Genomic DNA, 20,249 nt, shown 5'->3' with positions numbered 1-20,249 from the left:
ATCAGAGGGAGGAGGATCTGGGATAAAGGCTGGGAGGTAAAGAAGGTTTAGAGCATGTCTCCCAACACAAAAACATTAAAAGAAGAACTTCATCCCATAACATTTAATCTGCTTTAAATTAACATCTGTACTTGGTACAGTTTCTAGCTACTTTCTGAGTTGACGAAAAACAAGTGCCCATGAGACATATCTGTAAATAGCCATCCTGGACTGTATTTGCATAGAGACGGTGGTAGAAAATAGAATAGCACATGCAGAATCTGAATGCATTTCCAAAAAAAAGGAATTTTTACATAAAATAAGGGCTCAGTGTGGATATTAATTCACGACGTTCAGTCAACAACTTTCCAATCTGTGGAGCCTGCACAGTCCAAGAACTACGGGGGTACCAGACCGTAGAGGTGAATTCTGGATATAGGTGTATTTGATTTGGTGATGGTGATCAGTAAATGTATTATTTATGTCTAAGAGGAGGCATTTAATAAATGTATGTAATTGATTGTCCAACAGTCTGTTATAATGAAGTGGGAGATGCGAGTTACATTACATTTAAATTGTCATGCATGTGTGAATTGTGGACGGTGACAGTGATCGCCGGTACCTGGCACACTTCAGACTCCGCATTCCCTAACCTGGTACCCTATAGAAATAGACCAATGCTCCAGAGCCTCTTTGGTACAAAGGTTGCTGGTGTCTATGCTTTCTCGCATGGATTGTGCATCTGCTACCCCCACAGTGCTCTATAGTAAGTGTCCATTTTATCTCATAGGCAATCTCGCCTGGTCTCCAAATGTTGGGCATTGTAAAGCAATAACGAGTACAGGTTTAATGTGATCTATCTAATATAAAGTATATTGCATGGACAGATTTATATAGGTTTCCTAGATTTGGCTCTTAAGGATTGGTGAAAAGTCCTACTCCTTTGTATCCATGCATTACATGCCATGTGTGTATTAGGAAATAATAATGAACTTCCATAAATATAATAATGTCTGTATAACAAGCATAGGTGATTGTCTCTGTGTTTCTAGATTATAGAATTTAAAGATCTGACATGAAGGGAGTATCCGTGCCTATCCCGAGTAAGTAGATGAGCTCTGCATTTCTAATAACTGGGTGTTTGGCTAGGTGACGATAGATGTCCGTGTCTCAAGGCAACAGAAAAGTTAGAAAGAGCCATCCGAAATCATTTACAAGCACAATATTTTCTTACACAACAGACATCAAGACCCATATACCATAGTGTATCGATATATAATGCTGCCAACTAAGCACTAGTCACACTAAAGAGTCCATGGGTTGGAAACACCCGTATAATAATGCACACTAGCATACACTATCGTGTACATTTATAAATGGTCTGTAGTACGTCAGTTTGTACAGCTGGGTGCACTCTCTGCCAGGGATGTGCCAGGCTGTTGGTGACTTATAGGTTTTATTTCTGTAAATCTATTCCAAAAGGATCCACGTGCAGTAAATAGCCAAGATTTCCATCAGCATGTCACTGGCGGAGGTTCACAACACACAAATCATATCTGTTTTACAGCAGGGAATAGTCCTTGAACAGCACTGGCATCAGCTCATGCCTCGGGCAGTCGTTACATGGTAGTGGTTTCCAAATATGTTATTTAGAATGAAATGGAGAGACACGCAACCTGCAGTATGGATCCTAAATTGCCATAAACTAGGAAGCAGGACCTGTGGATCTGCCACCAAAAGTGGTGAACGTTGTACCAGTCTTGTAAACCAAGGTTAATAAACTCTGTGTTTAAGTTGCCCACATACCTGGCCATCTTCTAACTGAATATGTTACTTCTTGGTGTGTTTTTATTCTGAAAATCTCTCTTAAATTAATGTTTTAAAGGAAACAAAATCATTTCTACTACTAAAGGCATACCTGGGGACTCTCTGGCTTTTGTCTGGAGACTCTGAAGCGACGCTTCACTGGGCCACTACGGGGATCTCCCTCCACTTCCCCGTTAACAAAAGCCTATGTAGCGCGACATCAGCGGGCCCTCCAACCCGCAATGGGGGAGTCCTAGTAGCCAGAGCCATAAAGTTCCCAGGTGTTGTTGAAAAGCAATATATTCCCTCGCAATAGTGAGATTGGGTTTAGGATCTGGGTAGTATTTCCAGATTTGACCCGGGTGAAGCACCGCTTCTCCAGGTCAACACCCAAATCATCTGGGTCGTGGGAGCAGGGTCTTGACAGCGGGAGCGCTGACATTGGGGTGTATACACGGAAGGGGAGAGTTGTCGTTTATAATTGTTATGTTATATACTACATGATTACCCATTGTACAGCGCTGCGGAATAAGATGGTTCTACATAAAACAATAAATAATAACAATTAAAAGTACACAAACGGTTACTAATCTAGATCACACACTGTGGTAAGAAAGTAAACAAAAAAAAGAGCCCAATCCATGTGATCAAAGCATTCCTCAAAATGCTCTAAGCTCTTTCAGACTGTATCCAACTTACAATAAACAAACTAAAACCAATAAACTGCATCTAGTATTTAATGCAGGTAGAAGCAATAATAAGCTAGTAGATCACTCACTCGTGGCCGTATCTTGCACACTCAAACACATGCTGATGAATTATGTGAGCGAAACTTGGAAGACATGTTGTCAAAGACAGTGACAAAAAGGTTTGCTTGATCTACGCTATGGAAAAGCAAGCTCTGCCTTAGCCAAAAAAAATTCAGAGGAATCATTTTATAAAAAAGTAGAAACAATTAATTATACAGAAGGTGAGAACCATTTGGCCCATCTAGTCTACGCGTTGTTTTCCTGGTTTCAGTGTAGATCCATTATAGATGGATGGATACAGAGGTGAGCGACCGGGTCGGTGGTGTGGAATTAGCTGAGCCAAACCCTTGTCTCCAGCCATTATATATCCATTGCTTCTCTGTTAATTTAAATAACAATCTGTGCACAATACCCAGTATAGGTGTAACATACCATAAATGTCTGCAGCAGTTAACATTAGAAGATGAATGAGGTTGTGAGTAAGAGCCTACATCCCACCTTCCACCTGCCTGTCTGCTTTATTATTATTATTTATTATTATTATTATTATTATTATGTATTGTTTTATATAGTGCCATCAAATTCCATAGCTCTGTACGATGGGTAGACAGGACATAAGTAGTATGTAAGGTAACAAATTGACTTACAGAGACAACCCTGCTCAAACGAGTTTACAATCTAGAGGATTGCTTTCTGACATTCCCTTTTCCTCAGCTTTCCATATTTTTTTGCATTTTTCTCCTCTTTTTTTTTCCCTCTACTTTTACAAACCTACACTTTTCATTTTCTTGTAAAGCTTACTCACTAAACCCTGTAGTCGCATGAAATATTTAAATCCACTGGTGGGCCAGCTCCTGCACGAACAAAGGATGGGGCATGGCCTTTAAAAATGTATAGTGAGGTCAGGAAGGTAAAATTGCTCAGTTCACCTGAAAACATACCACATGGTTCAGTGCATTGATCTGTTTTCTTCCCTTTCACTAAGATCTCTTTTTTTTTATCATAACTTACTGAATAATATGTTCCAGAAGTCTCCCTGTAGACTAGTGTTTGTTTTCTCTCCCCTCTAGAAGCAATCTTCCTCCTCTCAGTAACTCCTTTCCTCGTTGATGTTCCCTCCCTGCTCCTACCCACTTTATTACTATAGAACACATCAGCATGAGATGCACATGTTCAAACATTATTTTCTGATATTCTGAAAAAAAAGGAAAAGGTTTCCTAATTCAGCACACACCATGTTTCAAAGCCTACAGCACTCACCTTCTAAGGGTTGGTGAGGGAAACATGAATACTGCGTTAAACGGACAGTATGTATATATAATGTGACAAACCCTGTAGCATGAGGGCCATACATGTCACATTTAGGGGTCCTAAGCACAGTCATCCAGGGCAATCAGAGTCGGAAACACCAGCTTGTAACAAAACAGCGCTTTATTTGAACTGCTCAAACCCCAAAACCTAATCATAAAAAAACCTAGCTCCTAATTGGAGCCCTCTCTACCTAAACTATACTGGTCCAAACTGACCAGCCCAATTACCCACTACCTCAACCTCCCAGCCAGACCCAGCTATGCCAGGTTCTGGAAAACCTCCCCCAGACAGCACACAAGAGGTCCACTTGACTCAGGTAATGCCTCACTTGGCTCAGGGATTGTCTTCTTCAGGGCCTCTCCTTGCCCCGGGAGCTCAGAGAACTTCCTCTTCCCCCAACAGTCTCTCAGGTTGCAGGGGTTTTTAATGCCCAGCACTTGTGCCTGATGATGGCCCCATAGGAATCCCGGACCGGATCCTGCAGACTTCTACCCTTCTGGAAAAGCCAGTATGGATTTTCCACAGAATGGGGGAACGGAGCATTGGGCCACCCTGCTCTCCAATTGCTCCTGGGGTTCGCAGTCTCACAAAATATATATATACACCTGACAGTAAAAGAGAATGTGGTGAAAGTACTATTTGAAGGCACACTCCCTCAGTCCCAGCACACTGAGTCTGAGCGCAGGGATATGACATCATTTCCTGGCACTCAGATACAACCAGTGTGTGAGGACTACGAGGGAGCAGAGGAGCTATCCGGAGCCAGCAAAGATAGAGGTAGACTTTATTAAGTATGTGTGTTACTTTGTTTTAGCATGTGCATAAGTAAGTATGTATGTTACTATGAGTGTACATATATGTGCCTCAGTGTGTGTGTAAGTATGTTAGTGAGTGTGTTATTTAGTGTATATGTTTATGTTCTTTTGTGTGTTAAGTGTATGAAATTAGCCGGTGCCACCTCTGCCCCTGAAGCAGCCTGCCCGTGCCACCGCTGCCCCTGAAGCAGCCTGCCCGTGCCACCGCTGCCCCTGAAGCAGCCTGCCCGTGCCACCGCTGCCCCTGAAGCAGCCTGCCCGTGCCACTGCTGCCCCTGAAGCAGCCTGCCCGTGCCACCACTGCCCATGAAGCAGTCTGCCCGTGCCACCACTGCTTATGAAGCAGTCTGCCCGTGCCACTGCTACCCCTGAAGGCGTTAAGCTGCGGGCCCGTGTTAGGAAGCCGTCACAGCACCAGGGCGGATTGCTCCCCTTTAAGTATGCTACTGCCACCAAGGTTAGGGATAAAATACTTCATAGGGTTCATTCACTAAAGCTAGAATTGGCAGATTGGTTTGCAGGGGGCCACAGTTTCAACTTTACAACTTCACTGTACATTATAAACAGCCAGCCCTTTATAACCACAACACATATATGTAAAATTATATATATATACACACACACACACATACACACACACACACACACACACACACACACACACACACATCTGAAGTGTAAAAAAAAAGACATGCCAGCCATATTTCCCAAATTACATCGACCAAAAAACAGCACATTAGCTTCAGTGTCCAAAATGATTGATTTGCTGATAACTGAATTTTCCTAGAAGAAAAAAAATCCACTGCACAAGATAAAACAACCACGTTCCTCACGTTGTTCCTGGAAAACTATCCCTTATTTGTATCACCACATGTGTCAATAATTTTGTATTACAAGATTTATAAAAAACATAACCGACAGCAATAATAAATCACATAGTAAAGCATATAGAAGACAAAAAAAACTAATTACTAATAAAATAGTTAACATCTGCCATCATGCAAAAGCTGAACGCCACGAGGAAGAACATCCACTGGGCTCGACACTGTGGGATGGGGAGAAATATAGCTTTTTTACAACTAAGTTGAGGTTTTAACTCTGTCACAACCTGTCTGTGAACACTTCTAGTGGGTTGTAAATATGATTCAGCCTTTCATTGGCTGCTTGCGGTCAGGCTCGGCTAGAGATGTTGGGAAACGCGGTCAGGCTTGGCTAGGGATGTTGAGAGATGTGATTTTATTTGTTAGCCGCCCAGACAGTCTAGAACTAATAATGCTGGCTGCTGATTGAACTTTAGCATAAGAGAAGGTGTGGGGTGTGGTGGACAAATGCACGCAGTGGCTCACATATAATCTCTAAATCTAATCTATTTCTGTTAAAACATTTTCAGATACAGTGGAGATTGTTTTGTCACATTCAATGATATGGTGTTATTTGTATGGCTAGGTTTCCATTGGCTGGTTGTAATCCTAATAACACCATTGGCAAAAGTAAATGGCCGGGGACAATTATCAGAGGTTGTATAAATACACAGACAAATCAGTCTGGGACTGACCCCCGAAAGAAGGGACATCAAGCCACCATACAACTCCCAACTGTCCCTATTAGTGCGGGTACAGTGGGGATGATGGGCTGGTTTGGGGTCATCAGAGGATCTCTCCTAAATGGCCCATAAGCTGTGAATCTTTTGAGGTCTGTGCATTTGCGGCATAGCCTTTGATCACAGCTTCCACGTGATCTGGGAAGCTGTGTGATGGGATAAAATGCATATGCCAGTACTGTTCTGTTCACCCATTGTACGGTGCTGCTGAATAGGACGGCGCTATAACAAGCAAATAAGCTACAAGGGGTCAGCATCTGTACAGGGAATGTCTGAATTTCTGCTCGGTTTTTTTAAATACTGTTGTTGTAAAGGCTCGCTCTAGATGACAAAACGTATTGATTCATTTGATAGTTATGATTTTTTCTTTGTAATATATAAAGTAAAGCTTTTGTTTCTGAAAATGTTTGTTTAACCATTTACACTATGGAAAAGAAACAGTCCCTGTCACCCTAACTATAGAAAAAGGCATATAAAAGTACATAGTGAGAACATATGCACTCACAAAAATAAGATAGATAGATATAGATAGCAGTGGCATCATGCTGTGCCCCCCTGTGTGCCCCCAATTGAAACGCCACTTTTTTTGGTGTGTAGCCGTGATAGACGCGAAGGAGAGAGGCGCCGAGCGGTAGCTTAGGAGTAAGTTTTCAGCGACTGTTCGGCGCATCTCGCTCTCCTCCGCAAGGCCTCTGTCTCGGTCGCGGTGCTGGCATTTCATGCTGAACGCCAGAATAGAGACGTCATTGGCGCAGCGGCAGAGCAGCGAGACAGAGAGGGAGACGGGAGGGAGACGGGGTAGATAGGGAGATGGGAGTGAGAAGGGAGTAGATAGGGAGAAGGGAGGGAGATAAGCAGGAAATGCTTGGGTAGGGTCCAATTTTTTCACTATAAAATATATTGGCAGCAGAGTCTAATATTTACACACACATATATATATATATATATATATATATATATATATATATATATATATATATATATTGACAGCAGGAGCAGATATTTATATATATATTGGCTGCAGAGTCTAATACAGGGCTTGACAAATTTGTTGTGAATCTAGGCGCCAGCTAAAAAAAAGTTAGGAGCCAGGATTTTTTTTTAAAACTAACAGTTGGTCAGGTGTGATCTGATCATCATCAGCCCACTTACTAAACTCACAGCATTTGACCTGGAAGCACCCTGGACTTTCAGGTCAGTGCTGTTTTTTTGTTTTTTTTTATTATTATTATTATTTTTTAACTCTTTCAATGCTGATGCTCCATTGGAGCACAGCATTGACTGATATTTAGTCCCCACAAGCTTGTGGGGACAAATGTTAACCCCCGCAATGCCACGAATGTGTCATACACAATTGTGGCATTGAAGGGGTTAATGCTGCACTGTCGCTCTCATGGAGCGATCAGGAAGCAGGGGAAGGTTGGGGCTGGTCTCCACACTCATGTGGAAACTGAAGAACCCTCTCCCCTGTCCCTGAAGCTGGGATGCAATGGCTGGTCTATAGACCAGCCATTGCAGGGGGGAGTCTCTTTGATGACTGCTGTAGGCTTCCATGCCTACAGGAGTCAAAGGGCTTATGGAGGCTCGTTTTTGCAATTGCTTGTCTGCCAGCCAGCAGTAGAGCCCCATACAAAACGGGAATTAACCCCTAAAATGCCACGATCGCGGCATTGAAGAGGTTAACGCTGCACTGTCGCTCTCATGGAGCGATCAGGCAGCAGGGGGAGTGTTGTGTCAGGTCCCCAATCAACACACAACCACCTTCACTGAAGCTGCCTGTGGCAGCTGAAAACGCGATTGCTGGTTTTCCTGCAACCGCGTTTTCAGCCTACAGGATCACTCCGGGGGGAGTGATCTCAGGCTCGGAGTGGCTGTGCTGGTCTGCACAGACTCCTGGGCAGACAGCAGCAGCGCCCCTGCGTGGATGTAACAGGCTGACAAACACCTAGGCGCCAGGACAGAATTATCTGTCGCCATAGCGACCTGGCGCCTGGGATTTGTCGAGCCCTGGTCTAATATATATATTGGCTGCAGGGGCTAATAATATATATTGTCAGCAGGGGCTAATAATATATATATATGCAGCAGGGTCTAATATTAGTATATATTGGCAGTAGGGTCTAATAGTAGAACGAAAAATAACTGCCAATTCAGCTGTTATTTTTAAGTCATATTTCAATCAAGGTCTTTACTTCAAAGAAATAGGTACATATGATGTAGTTAACAAGACACGTCTAACGTATATATATATATATATATATATATATATATATATATATATATATATATATATAATGTATGTATGTAGAGTTTTTTAATTGCCCCCTCCCCCCTATTTTGTCCCAGTCCCCCCATGAGCCCCCTCTAAATATGAAAGCTGGAGACGCCACTGATAGAAAAAGGCACAGCAATGCTAGAGCTTCCAATAAGGAATGCCCATTTGACCCCAATGTGCCCAATCTTTATCACCATGCTGCGTGAGGTGCTGTCCCTCAAAGCTCAGAAAAGGTTTTAACTTGTTGGCTTCCTTAAGTAAAAACCTTTGGTACCCAATGTTGAGCATAAACCCACATAAATCCACAAAAACTGTGACATGAGTGTTCCTTGCCTTATCAGGTAACAGATCTAATTACCTTTTGGTATGAAGAGAGATGGGTGAACAAATGTAAAAAGAAAAGAAAAAAAAAGAAGAGAAAACAATACACTCTGATATCGTTTTAATAGGAAACACAATCAGGATGATCAGAATATTTCTGTAACGTTAAAGGATGGTGTGCCACGGGTGTAGCCAGTATGTAAAACAGGATAAAGAATATATGGATTCAAATTTCCATGTGAATTGGACTATATTTGTATACATGCGTGTATACGTGTGAGTATGTATGTATGTATATGTGTGTAATATGTAAGCAGAGGTAAAACAGATTACAGTACAGGGGCCGGGAGGATATGACTAGGGGCTGGGTGTTATACGGGCCTGAGGGAGAAGCAAACGTCAGGGAGTAGGGGATCAGAGAGCGGACTTGGGGTATTACACGTGGACTGGGGATATGGAAGGGGCAAGGGATCTGACATTGTAACAGCGCTATGGAATCTGCATGTGCTATGTAAATAAATGTAATGTACAGGAAAAAGAGTAACAGATGGAGGAACGAATTTTAAAAGAATTGTAGAAGAATTTTAAACTAAGGTCAAAAACGCTTGGTTGGGAAAATCTCCAATTCAGCTGTTATTCCAACTTGGCTATTTTGGCATCATTTTTGCAATTCTCTTGCATGTCCCTTGAAATTCTCTCCAATTCTTTGCTTAGTGAATAGAACCAAGAACATTTTATGTTTTCAAGTTTAGGACGGTAAAAATGTAATAAAACATACCTTTTTAATTTAAATAAATGGTGTGTGTATATATATATATATATATATATATATATATATATATATATATATATATATATATATATATATATATATATATATATATATATATATATACATTTGTATAAGTTGTTTTGTTTACTTAGAACTGTGTTTATTGCCAAAAATGTTTTGGGGGGGGGCCCTACAAGCTATCTTGCACCAGGGCCCTTAGCTCACTAGTTCCTCCACTGGTAAGCCTTTCTTATCAACCAGCGTACGATTGCATCACTTCTCAAAATCCATACCTACGTCCAACTTAATGTTTATATTTTGGTGTGAACGGTCAGTGATGTCTGTGTTGTCATCCATTGCCACTTCACCCGTTGTAACCTCCTTCATTCTTGGCAAGTCCATCTTCATTGCCAGGGAGCCATTACTCAAAAACTTATTTTCTTCTGTCCCTCTGCTTTTTGGACTTTGCTTTGACTCTGAGGAGCAGCTCGTGAAGCAGCAAAGGAAAGCCTGAATGTCTTGTCTAAACTTGGAACTCAGCCCAATGTAGATAATGGGGTTATAAAAACTGGCTGACTTGGCTAACAATGTGGCAACCACACTGGTGAGGCCAGGCACATGGTAGCCGCAGGCTGACCACATAGAAATAACAGCATATGGTGACCACGCAAGAAGAAAAGCAGTGCAAATGACAAATGAAACCTGTGGGGACAAGGAATTGTACAATTTGTCACTATAAAATAAAAGAATATTATAGTTTCACCATCATGAGAAATATACAAAGATTGTAGAAAATATTTTAAATCAAAATGTTTAAACACCCTACCATTCAAAAAGTTTGGGGTTACGGCAGAGCCAGCCCTTACATGGACCCCCCGTGTGTCTACTCAGCACTAACACACATCCAAACACACATGCACTCACACTAACACACAGAGAGACACCCACACACGTACTAACATACCCAAAGACACATGTTCACACACTAACATATCCAGACACACAAATACTAACATAACTAAAGACATACATTCGCAAAGTAAAATATCCCCACATACTCAAACATACCTAAACAAAAACACATGTTCACACACACACACACAATGTACCCAGGCACACGTTAACACACCCAAAGACACAAATTCACACACTAACATACACACACACATACAGTACATACTACCATACCCAGCCACACTTTCACCTACATACCCAAAGACACATTTTCACATACTAACATACACAGACAGACACACAGACAGGCACGCACATACATACCCAGAGACACACTAAAATACCAGCGCAGAGACGCACTAAAATATCCAGGCGGATTCACACTAACATATTGAGATATGGGAGAGAGTTCAGAGATTGGCTGCTAAAATAGTAAATAGTTTGCATATCTAATTCGTACATTTTAAAGGGACAAAAGGAGGACAGTTTTATTTTGTGGGCCGTCTTTTTTTCTTGCAGAACATTTCAATGTGAAACACTGCAATGAAACTAAGCCCATTCGCCACAAATACAACAAAAATGTAGGCATGTGGAGTAACATTTAAAAAGATTTCTCTGGACTTAAGCTCTAATTTCTGAACAATAAATCTGGATATTAGTTGTTTTTTTTCTTCTTCTTCTTCTTCAAGTACAAAACAATAGGCATAATCACAATATGCTAGGCTCTTAAACACTATGGTCTTCCCTATTTAGGATATAACGCACATTACCCTTGTGATGTCTCTCTCCATGGTAAGCTGGCGTTGGCTGATACCCCCATGTTGTGAGCTTTGGTGGCTTGCATGAACAGTCCTGATGATGGACACATAGCAGAAAACCATGATGGACACAGGGATAAAAAAGCCCCAAAGAAAGACACCTATGACATAACATTTGTAAGAGACGGATCTTGTGGCTTGAGACCAGTCTATCTCACAAGTGCCGTACTTGCGCTCTGCAAGATAAATCATAGAACAAATGAGAAAATGGCAGACGGTAAAACACCTATATGTGTGGTGTCATTCAAATTGTAATACGAAAGCATGCTGTAAGTGGAAAAACAATCATATCTAGTTAGCAACAGACTGTACTACCAATGGTTCTGCCCAGATCAGGACAGTTGGTAACTATTTTTAAATGACCCGCTGGTTAGCTGTCTCAAAAGTATGACTGTTGGCTACACATACATACTGCGATCTTTGATTGAGAAGGCTGACCAGCTTTGTTAGTAGTAAACGCTAAAAACCCTAACAGAGTACTCTAGATTATCAGCTCTCATCTGTATAGCACAGTATGTGCCCCTTTTTTTTTATATATATATATTTACCTGTAAAACTTCCCCATCCCAACAAAGGGAATCCAGACCAGATAGCAGAGGAGATCCAGATGAAAACGAGAGCCATAGAAACACTCTGTTTGTGTACCTTGTGAGCTGAGGACACAGTAGATTTCCCCATCATTGAAGGAAGTAGTGGTGGCCACATTCTTTACTCTTTTCTGCCTCACCCTTCGAAAAGGGGCCAAAGATGGGAACAGGGCATTGTGTAGGGTTAGACTGAAGCAGTAAGTACTTGCTTGAGACATTGCATGTAAACCTTTTGTTATATATATTTACTTACAGAACCATGGTATTTCAATTGAAATCATGGTCTAAAGTGCCGGTAAAAGTTAAACTAACTTATCGGATGGAATATGTATACGTTTTGTCATCGTTACTAATTTTCAATAGTTCAGCAGTGTTTGTTTTTTAGACTTTTTCATTGAACTATATGTTTATATTACAAATATGATTGTCAAATGGCTCCGTCTAAGACTGATAATCTTCAAATGAAACAACGTAAGACTCTGTGGGGGTTTATTCACTAAAAGGAGAGTTGTTAGGCTTCTAGTTGTAACATTATGGACAAAGGGCTCATCAGAAACACAAACTGTCAGATAATGAAATACACATACATTACCTCTATGAGGTTGACATCCTTTGACGTAACGGAAGATACTGATTGCGGTCAGGGTACTAATACTGATTAAGCCAAACAGTAGGATCAGAAAACCATCAACCTAATAGGTGTGAGAAAGATTATCAGAGAAAAAATGCACTTAATAGATGTCCTTCAAGTAACGTCATTTTCTTCAGATATTTCTGCCTCTGCTATCATTCATAATTTACTAACCAACATGAGCGAGGCTCCCAAATGGAGGTTGTGGATTTTCTAACACACCAAGAGCTGTCCTTTAATGTATTTTTTCCAGGGTCTTCTAACAAATACACACCTTATTGCCATACCTGGTGGAATCTCAATGTTTTATGTCACTATTTATGCGATCATATGAGTCCGTTGAACTTCTGCCAGAGTTTTTCTATGTGAAATACTCTGCAAGTCACCCAAGTCCCTGGATCTCCTATGGAGATATAGCATTCGAGTGGGCAGCTTACTAGTTAGCATGTAAACATTTGTAAAGATCATATATCCACAGGATGTACAAAAGTCTGCAAAGCAGTGATACGCTTGACGCATCTCATTCACACAACCTAATCATAGGCTACTTGTTGTCACAAAAACACAAAAACATGTAAACTTGTATTATACTGTTCATGTATGTAGTGCAGAAGCATGAAGACTCTCTGCATCATAGTTCCGTCCAACAGTTTCCTTACTTTGCACGTCCACAAGGAAGTGACCAGGAAGCCATCTTTGCCCAGTCCATGGAAGAGCTCCACAATCCCGCGAGAGTAGCCAAAAATGGAGATTCCAGCATCAGACACAGCAAGGTTTAGGGTCAGCATGTCGTGGGGGTCTAGGGACTGACGGCGTTTGCACATTATACAAATGACCACTCCATTTCCCAACCATGACATCCACCCTGAGGACAATAGAAATCAGTCCTGACATACACTGATCCTCTGCAAAAGGCTACATTAATATAAAATCACAGATGAAAGGGTGGTGGAGTACTGCAAGGGGATTTCAACATGCATGGGACACACATGGTTTTCCTGAATCTAACACCAATGACCGATTATGGGTATTACAGCAGAAACAATGAGCCAAACTAGATGGCTGAATGGATCTATTCTGCTGTCAAAATCTTTGTAGTGACAGCATGTGTGTATGCTTCTTTATGTTTTTTTGTTTCTCAGGTAATGTAATTGCTTTGAGGATATTTGTTCTAAAGGAAAGGATTATTTTATCTGTGGGAAACTGCATAACCAAATTTCTGCCTTAAGCTTTCCACACTTCTCAGATGAAAACATGGCGAAGTATAATCGTACAACCCCTGTTAATGGGAAATGTTGCTCAAACAGTACATGCAGCTGGGCATATACACTGGCCAATGTTATGGGACCATTTGTAAGGGCCACTCTAAGTCAGGCCCCATTCAGGCATGTTTTGCTGTATTCCGTTCCTGCATTTTCGTATGCTCTGTCCTGAACCTCTGATTCCTGGATTCCAGTCCTGCTCTTGGCTTCAGCTTATGTTTCCTTTATAAATTGTGTCCCACCCGTTATGTTTGCCTCAGTATGCAGTCTACAGTCTTCTGTGTTTAGATTTCATGTTTAGTAATTCTGTAGGCAGGGTTTAGCGTTAGGACCCACCGAATATTGGAGTACTTTGGGGGTAGTGTTAGGCTAAGCATACTATGGCCATATGATGTGACGGAATCTCCAATTGTTACCTTTTAGTCCTAGGCAAGTTTCTGTATCCATGTGTGTCTGTATTTTGTGAACCTTTGCCCTCCTTTCCCGGAATCATCTGAGGATCTCGGTTCCTCTCTCCTCTCCCCATGTCCCTGTAAAGATTTCCTATCCTTGCTTACAGGAGAAGCGTCTGAGGATCTCGGCTCCTCACTCCATCCCTTGTGTTCCTTGCCTTGTCCTTTGTTGTGCCCTGTATCATGTATGTATTGTCTGGTTATGTTTCTTGCTCGGTCTCCGTGTCCCTTGGTCGCTCTGTCCCCCTTGGTTGTTATGTTTCTGCTTTTACTCTGCTTAGCTTCCATACTTCCAGCCGGCAGCATCCTTCACATGATTCTAGTGCTATGATAATGCCTGCTTCAGGGTGCCTGCAGGATATCACTTTGTTTTGTTCTGGGCATCCGCTGCTATGTCAGGGTGCTGGTATGTGGCTGCACAACCCTAGATGCCCACCCGGGAGAGTGCAGTCACCCTGCACCGGGCCCTGTCCAACTCTGCTACTGCGCAACAACTCCTGAACACTATCTTTGGGCGCTCTGGGTCATTACGGTCATCTGTATGGACCCAGTCCTTGACACTATTAGCAGTTATGGATGTGGAAAGCCTGAATGGTACAGTGTATGATCAAGATGTTAGCCACATACCATGGGTGTAGCACAACATCATGCCACTGCTCATCATGTATGGCAGAGACACACTTGATGTAACACATGGCTAAGTGCTCAAAGAAGCGGGACAGTTGCTATGGATGACTGTATGGATCTGTATTGTCTGTTTTCAATCCACCCTTTGAACCTACTTCCCTTTGGCGCTAAATGACAGCTTTTTTTGTCTTTCAGACCATTGTAGATTTGCTTGGTCATTCTGCACCCTTCTATGGGGAACGTGGAACACTTTCATAATTGTCAACTATAGTACAGCAACTACAGCAAGCGAAAAATATATTCCTGAAGAATGGGGCAATGAGAAATGCAGGTAAACTGAGAATGTATAACATTCAGCAATTCTACGTCCCCAAATTCTTTTAGATTCACCCAACAAGGTGGCATCTTAGTCTAGATATTGGAGCTTTTTAGAAAAATTACTTACACATAAAGTTCAGCATTTACTAAACAGGTTTTTATGTTAAATATTTCTACAAAGAAAGTGATTTCTCAATAAAAAATATACAATACATATTGTATATGTTCCCCAAGACACATCCACTGCTATTAAATGGTCTGTCAACACATTTTCTGCAGGAATTGACTGCATTACTAAAGCAACAATGAATATCTCTTTGTGCTCTTAAGGGCCAATTGATAAAACTAAAGAATCCTAAAACTGATACACCAAACCTTATAATGATTTTGACAATAGATTAATCTTAAAATTGAAATTTACAAGTCATTGCCATAGGTCTGTCTGAACTTAACGATCATTTCCATCTTACCTAGGAGCAGCAGATAAATCCCAATGGCGGTCTCCCCTTCGTCTGATTCTCGAGCTCCAGTGGAGCCATTGGGCAATATGAAGGAGCTGTCCTTCAGCACCAGAGTCATGTTCATTATGAGTGCATCAGCACCAAGCACTCTGCTTTGTCCTCAACGGTACGCAAATATTGAGCCACAGGAGGTTGAAATATTCTTTGACTTATCTATCTGGTGGATACGTCTTCACGCAATGGAAGCTCACAGCTCTAAGTCAAGTTGAAGTCTTGAAATCTCTCTCTCCTTCTGGGCCCCGAGTCTTGCCACAGCCGCCGTGACCTGGCAACGAGCCGTAAGTCAGACTTTAATCTTCTAAAAGCTTCTTGGAATTAGTATTTCACTGTAAAAGAAGATCTAAATGTATTTGGAAGTGTGACAGCAGGCAACAATGGACAGATTAGATGTCCTGGATGTTTGTTTATGTGCCATAAACATCTCTATTATCTAAGAAAACTTCCATGTATGAGGAGGAGGTTTTTTGATGATCTTCCACTATAGCTTCAATGAGAAAATTCTTGTTTGCACTTGTTGTGTATTCCCTTATACTGCTAACTGTAAAACCACATATTTTAATCTTTCATTTAGAGTTTAAACAGTAAAGGCACTGGATATTAAGGAAAGAAAAGTAAACTCATGCAGGTGTCACCTACCTCTTAGAACATGAAGTTCTGGTGAAAAGAATGACAAAAGATATTATAAACAGAAATACTGCTCAATGCAATGTCAAGTAACGTAACACACAATATTCCATCAATCTCCCCTAAACTCTAAATGTATTGACAATGGTACACCCCTAGTTTAACTATGCATTATACAGGGCCATCTCAGCCCCTGTGTGGTTAATCCTTCAGAATGCATAGACAAGTATTTTAATTTTAAAACAGAACGCATAATACAATAAAAAGTTATAGCTTTCTTAGACATAACCAGCATGATTTCTGACTACATTAAAAATGCCACCACATTTTCCACACTTTATTTTTGTTTAATTGAGGATGCGTACCTTGTACACAGGAAAAACGTTTGAATACAAATTCAAAATATTTATTTTCAAATGGAGAATTTACAAATTCTTGTTATAGTACAGCGAGTCCAATAGATCACATATTGCCGTCCTGAATAGAGAAGCTTTTAATGTTCCCCCTCATCTTTCCAGTTTGTTCTGGCATGAGAACACATAAGACTTCTGAAAAACATGGTCCTGGGGGTTTTGCTTTCTCTGTTACTTGTGTATAGTTGAAGGATGAAAAAGGTCCTGATTCCTATCTGAAACAGAACCAAAAAGTATATGCCAATGAAACGCACGTGGAAAGGCCAGTCCTGTCTGAATGGAAGCTCTGTGAGAAAAGAAGCTCCATACCCACGGATCCTCAAAGTATGTCATAAATTGTGTCCCGTGGTGGTACTATGTTTGCTTTCAGCCTGTTAACATGGACAAAAATATTAGAACTAGAACAAAAATATGCTCTTGATACTATATGTGCCAACCAACGTTTTCTTCCAAGGTATTAAATTATGACAAAGGTGTCCCTCTTTGGCCATTTAAAGTGCTGAGAGAGAGTTTTGCTATATTACCATATATTGCTTAGCGCGCCGCTACGTCACTACGTACCCTGCAGAGACACAGTTTACATCCTGCAGACACAAGGTAGTTTATTTCATGTATTGCAGCTAGGGTTAGTTTCTACTCCAGCTGCATCTACAGTATGAGAAATATCTTAAGAGCACTTAGAGTGCTAAATGTCAGCCACAACTGCTGCAAAACCACCAAGTATCTTGTTTTGGTTCTAAGTTTTTATGTCCCTCTAGCGACCCTCTTTTTAATACCGTAGAATGTTTGCTGCGCATCACGGAACTACCCTACACAACAGTAACGTCTCTTCATGGGAATAGTAGTTATAGACTAGGGTTGTGGTGGCCTACACCACACAATTTTTTGTTGTTGGCAGCATCTCCTATGATATCCAGTCAGCCAATACTGGCTTAACACCATAGGAATTGTAGACTGGGGTAGTTGCGGCAAATCTTTACCACCTCAGCTTTTGTATCGTGTTGCGCAGGTGCTGTACATGCTGGTCTGTGCAGAAGAACACATCTACAACACATCCTGCATTTGTCAGACACATAAAATAAGGAATGGAACAAAACCCTTTTTATCGTTAATTCTGACGATTAAAACAAAACAAATAACAGAAAGTCACTCTGAACTATATAGAGGATTTTTTACTATATAGCTGCTTCTCCAGCTGGGTAATAAGGATTACAAAGGAAATCATGGATTAACTGCGCTAGGTATAAAGATCAAGGGCATGTGATCATCAGGAAAGTACGTCAGTAAATACAGTGGGTATTTTAATATTTGTTCACTATCATCATAAACTTTCAATTTCTTATTTTCTAAATTAAACTGCCATGCCCATTTTCCTTTTTTTTTTTACTCTTCTCATTTTGTCTTTTCATCCATCTCATGCCCTCCCCACACCTTAACTTGCATCTTTCATTGATTCCATTCAACTAAATAAACAAAAAATAAACGCCTTGAATCCTTTAACCTCGGAATAATGTTGCCATCTACTGCGTTATCGCTTTTCCCAGGTAGTGCAGTGGACAACCTTGATCTCAGCCGCATTGGCCAACATGCTCCTTAATGAGGTGAAAAGCTGGGAAAAGCTCTGTAAGCAGTAACATTCTAGGTGTAACGTTCCTAGAACGAAAATCTCCTGGGCTAAGAAAAGTAACAGCCGTCAAGGAACCCAGGCTTTATTTGTGAGTGATTTCAGACGCTTTGGGATTTATTCTCTTAAGGGATCGCTTACAGGGGAGTTGTGGTTTTAACTCTCTCACTTCATTACAAAGGGCCTGTGTAATACACAATAGTCTGTATGGAAACGTGGAAGGAATCTGTATGATTTAACTACATAATATACAGGAGCAACCAAGCTCCTCCTGTAGTAGAAACAGCAACTGGTTCTCCAAAATGTATCGTGAAAGAACTCAAATTATAAACTCTGCCAATTTCAGTTTATGATCTTGATCTCTTTTTCAAGCATATGAAAAATTCCCTATGATTTTTTTTCTTGCTTGTCATCTGGTGGCTCACTGGGCGGTATAGCTCCTCGTCTTCCCATGCATGGGTAAAACAACACTTAAATACCCCAAGTCCTCTTTACCCGTCAGTGAAATAAAAAAGCCTGACATCCAAGAAAAAAAAACATTTTTATTGGGTGGGAACAGAAAATGTGTGCTACAGGATAAGCAAGGAGAAAAAAAACTTTTAGGTAGGGAATTCTCCGGGTTTTTCCTGATATCACTAGGGGCACATTGGGAGAGATATATAGAAAATAATAAATGTAGATGTGAAACACACTGAAGGACTCGGCTCACACAACACAGAATTTTCTGAGAAAAAGGTTGACAATTGATATCTGTTGAAGGTCTGGAAACTTTCAGACTGCAGTCTTACAGATGGCACTAGGTGGAATGCCTGCTGATTAGCCGAGGAGGTATATACTTAATGCGTAGAGTGAACCTTAAGACCAAGGCGAGCTTTGAGACTAGTTGACGTATGAATGTAACAAAGGAACCAATTGTAGCTCTGGAAACATTTATGTCTCTTCTGGCACCTGAAAAGGAGATGAACAGGCTGGGCGATTGTCTCCAGAAACTGGATCTCTCTCAATAGACCAAGGCTCCATTCTGGATGTTGGTAGAAGAAAATGTCAAACCCATGGGTGATCAGCTTAAACACACTTAAGGCTGATATTTGGACCTTCAGCGCAGAAGTAATTTAGTAAATGCACTCTGAAGAAAATCTAGGACCAAAGCAATGTCAGATTTCTTAGATGATACACTCCTTACTTGACACCAGTTAGAAAAGATCTTCCAGATCTCTGTGTATTTAATTGACTTGACTCACTTGTAACTCTGAAGGACGTATTAAGACTTCAGGCAAACTATGATTAGTCAACAATCTCCGCTCCACATCCAAGCAGTCAACTTCAGGTAATTTAGTTTGGTGGAGAAGATTCTGTCTTTCAGGCAGCCTGAGCGGGTCTGCAACCACACTTGCACCAAATCCATCTTGTTGCACTAGAAGTCTGGATAGCTGGTCGAGGAGGTATAGGGGGGCAGATGAATGGATAAGCTTCAGTTTTTTGACTCCAGTTAAAGAAAAACTAAAGGCCTGCGTATTAAAGGTTGTAAATTATTTGATGACTTTAGGTGGGTTTTAGATGTATGGGCAGTAACCAGAAATTTAAATTGCTCTGTCTAAATATAAGGTTGGAAGTAGTAGTCCTATAGGTGGAATGTGAAAGTTGGTAGATAATGCTTGGGAAAAGGAATTCTCATCTTACTATTACTATTGGCTCATTACAGAAACTCTTAACTGTTTTGTTGACCTTGTGAGAGCTTTACTGCATTGTAACAAACAAACTACCTTTAAAACACAACATACTGTATAAAA

General features: G+C 41.0%; 1 protein-coding gene across 1 annotated transcript; it reads right to left on the bottom strand.

Moving 5' to 3' along the window:
* Positions 1–9,783: 9,783 nt before the first annotated feature.
* Positions 9,784–15,856, bottom strand: LOC128504446 (opsin-5-like). The gene is made up of 6 exons (XM_053474482.1): positions 15,748–15,856; positions 13,278–13,483; positions 12,580–12,679; positions 11,949–12,053; positions 11,353–11,576; positions 9,784–10,330 (listed from the first exon to the last, which is right to left on the bottom strand). Exons 1-6 carry the CDS (start codon positions 15,854–15,856, stop codon positions 9,902–9,904), a joined length of 1,173 nt encoding a protein of 390 aa, XP_053330457.1. The 3' UTR covers positions 9,784–9,901.
* Positions 15,857–20,249: the final 4,393 nt, after the last annotated feature.

Source organism: Spea bombifrons, chromosome 9 (assembly GCF_027358695.1).
Source record: "Spea bombifrons isolate aSpeBom1 chromosome 9, aSpeBom1.2.pri, whole genome shotgun sequence".
In the NCBI taxonomy this organism is placed as follows: Eukaryota; Metazoa; Chordata; class Amphibia; order Anura; family Pelobatidae; genus Spea; species Spea bombifrons.
Note: the sequence above shows the minus strand (reverse complement) of the source record. Positions and strands in the feature narration are given on the sequence as shown.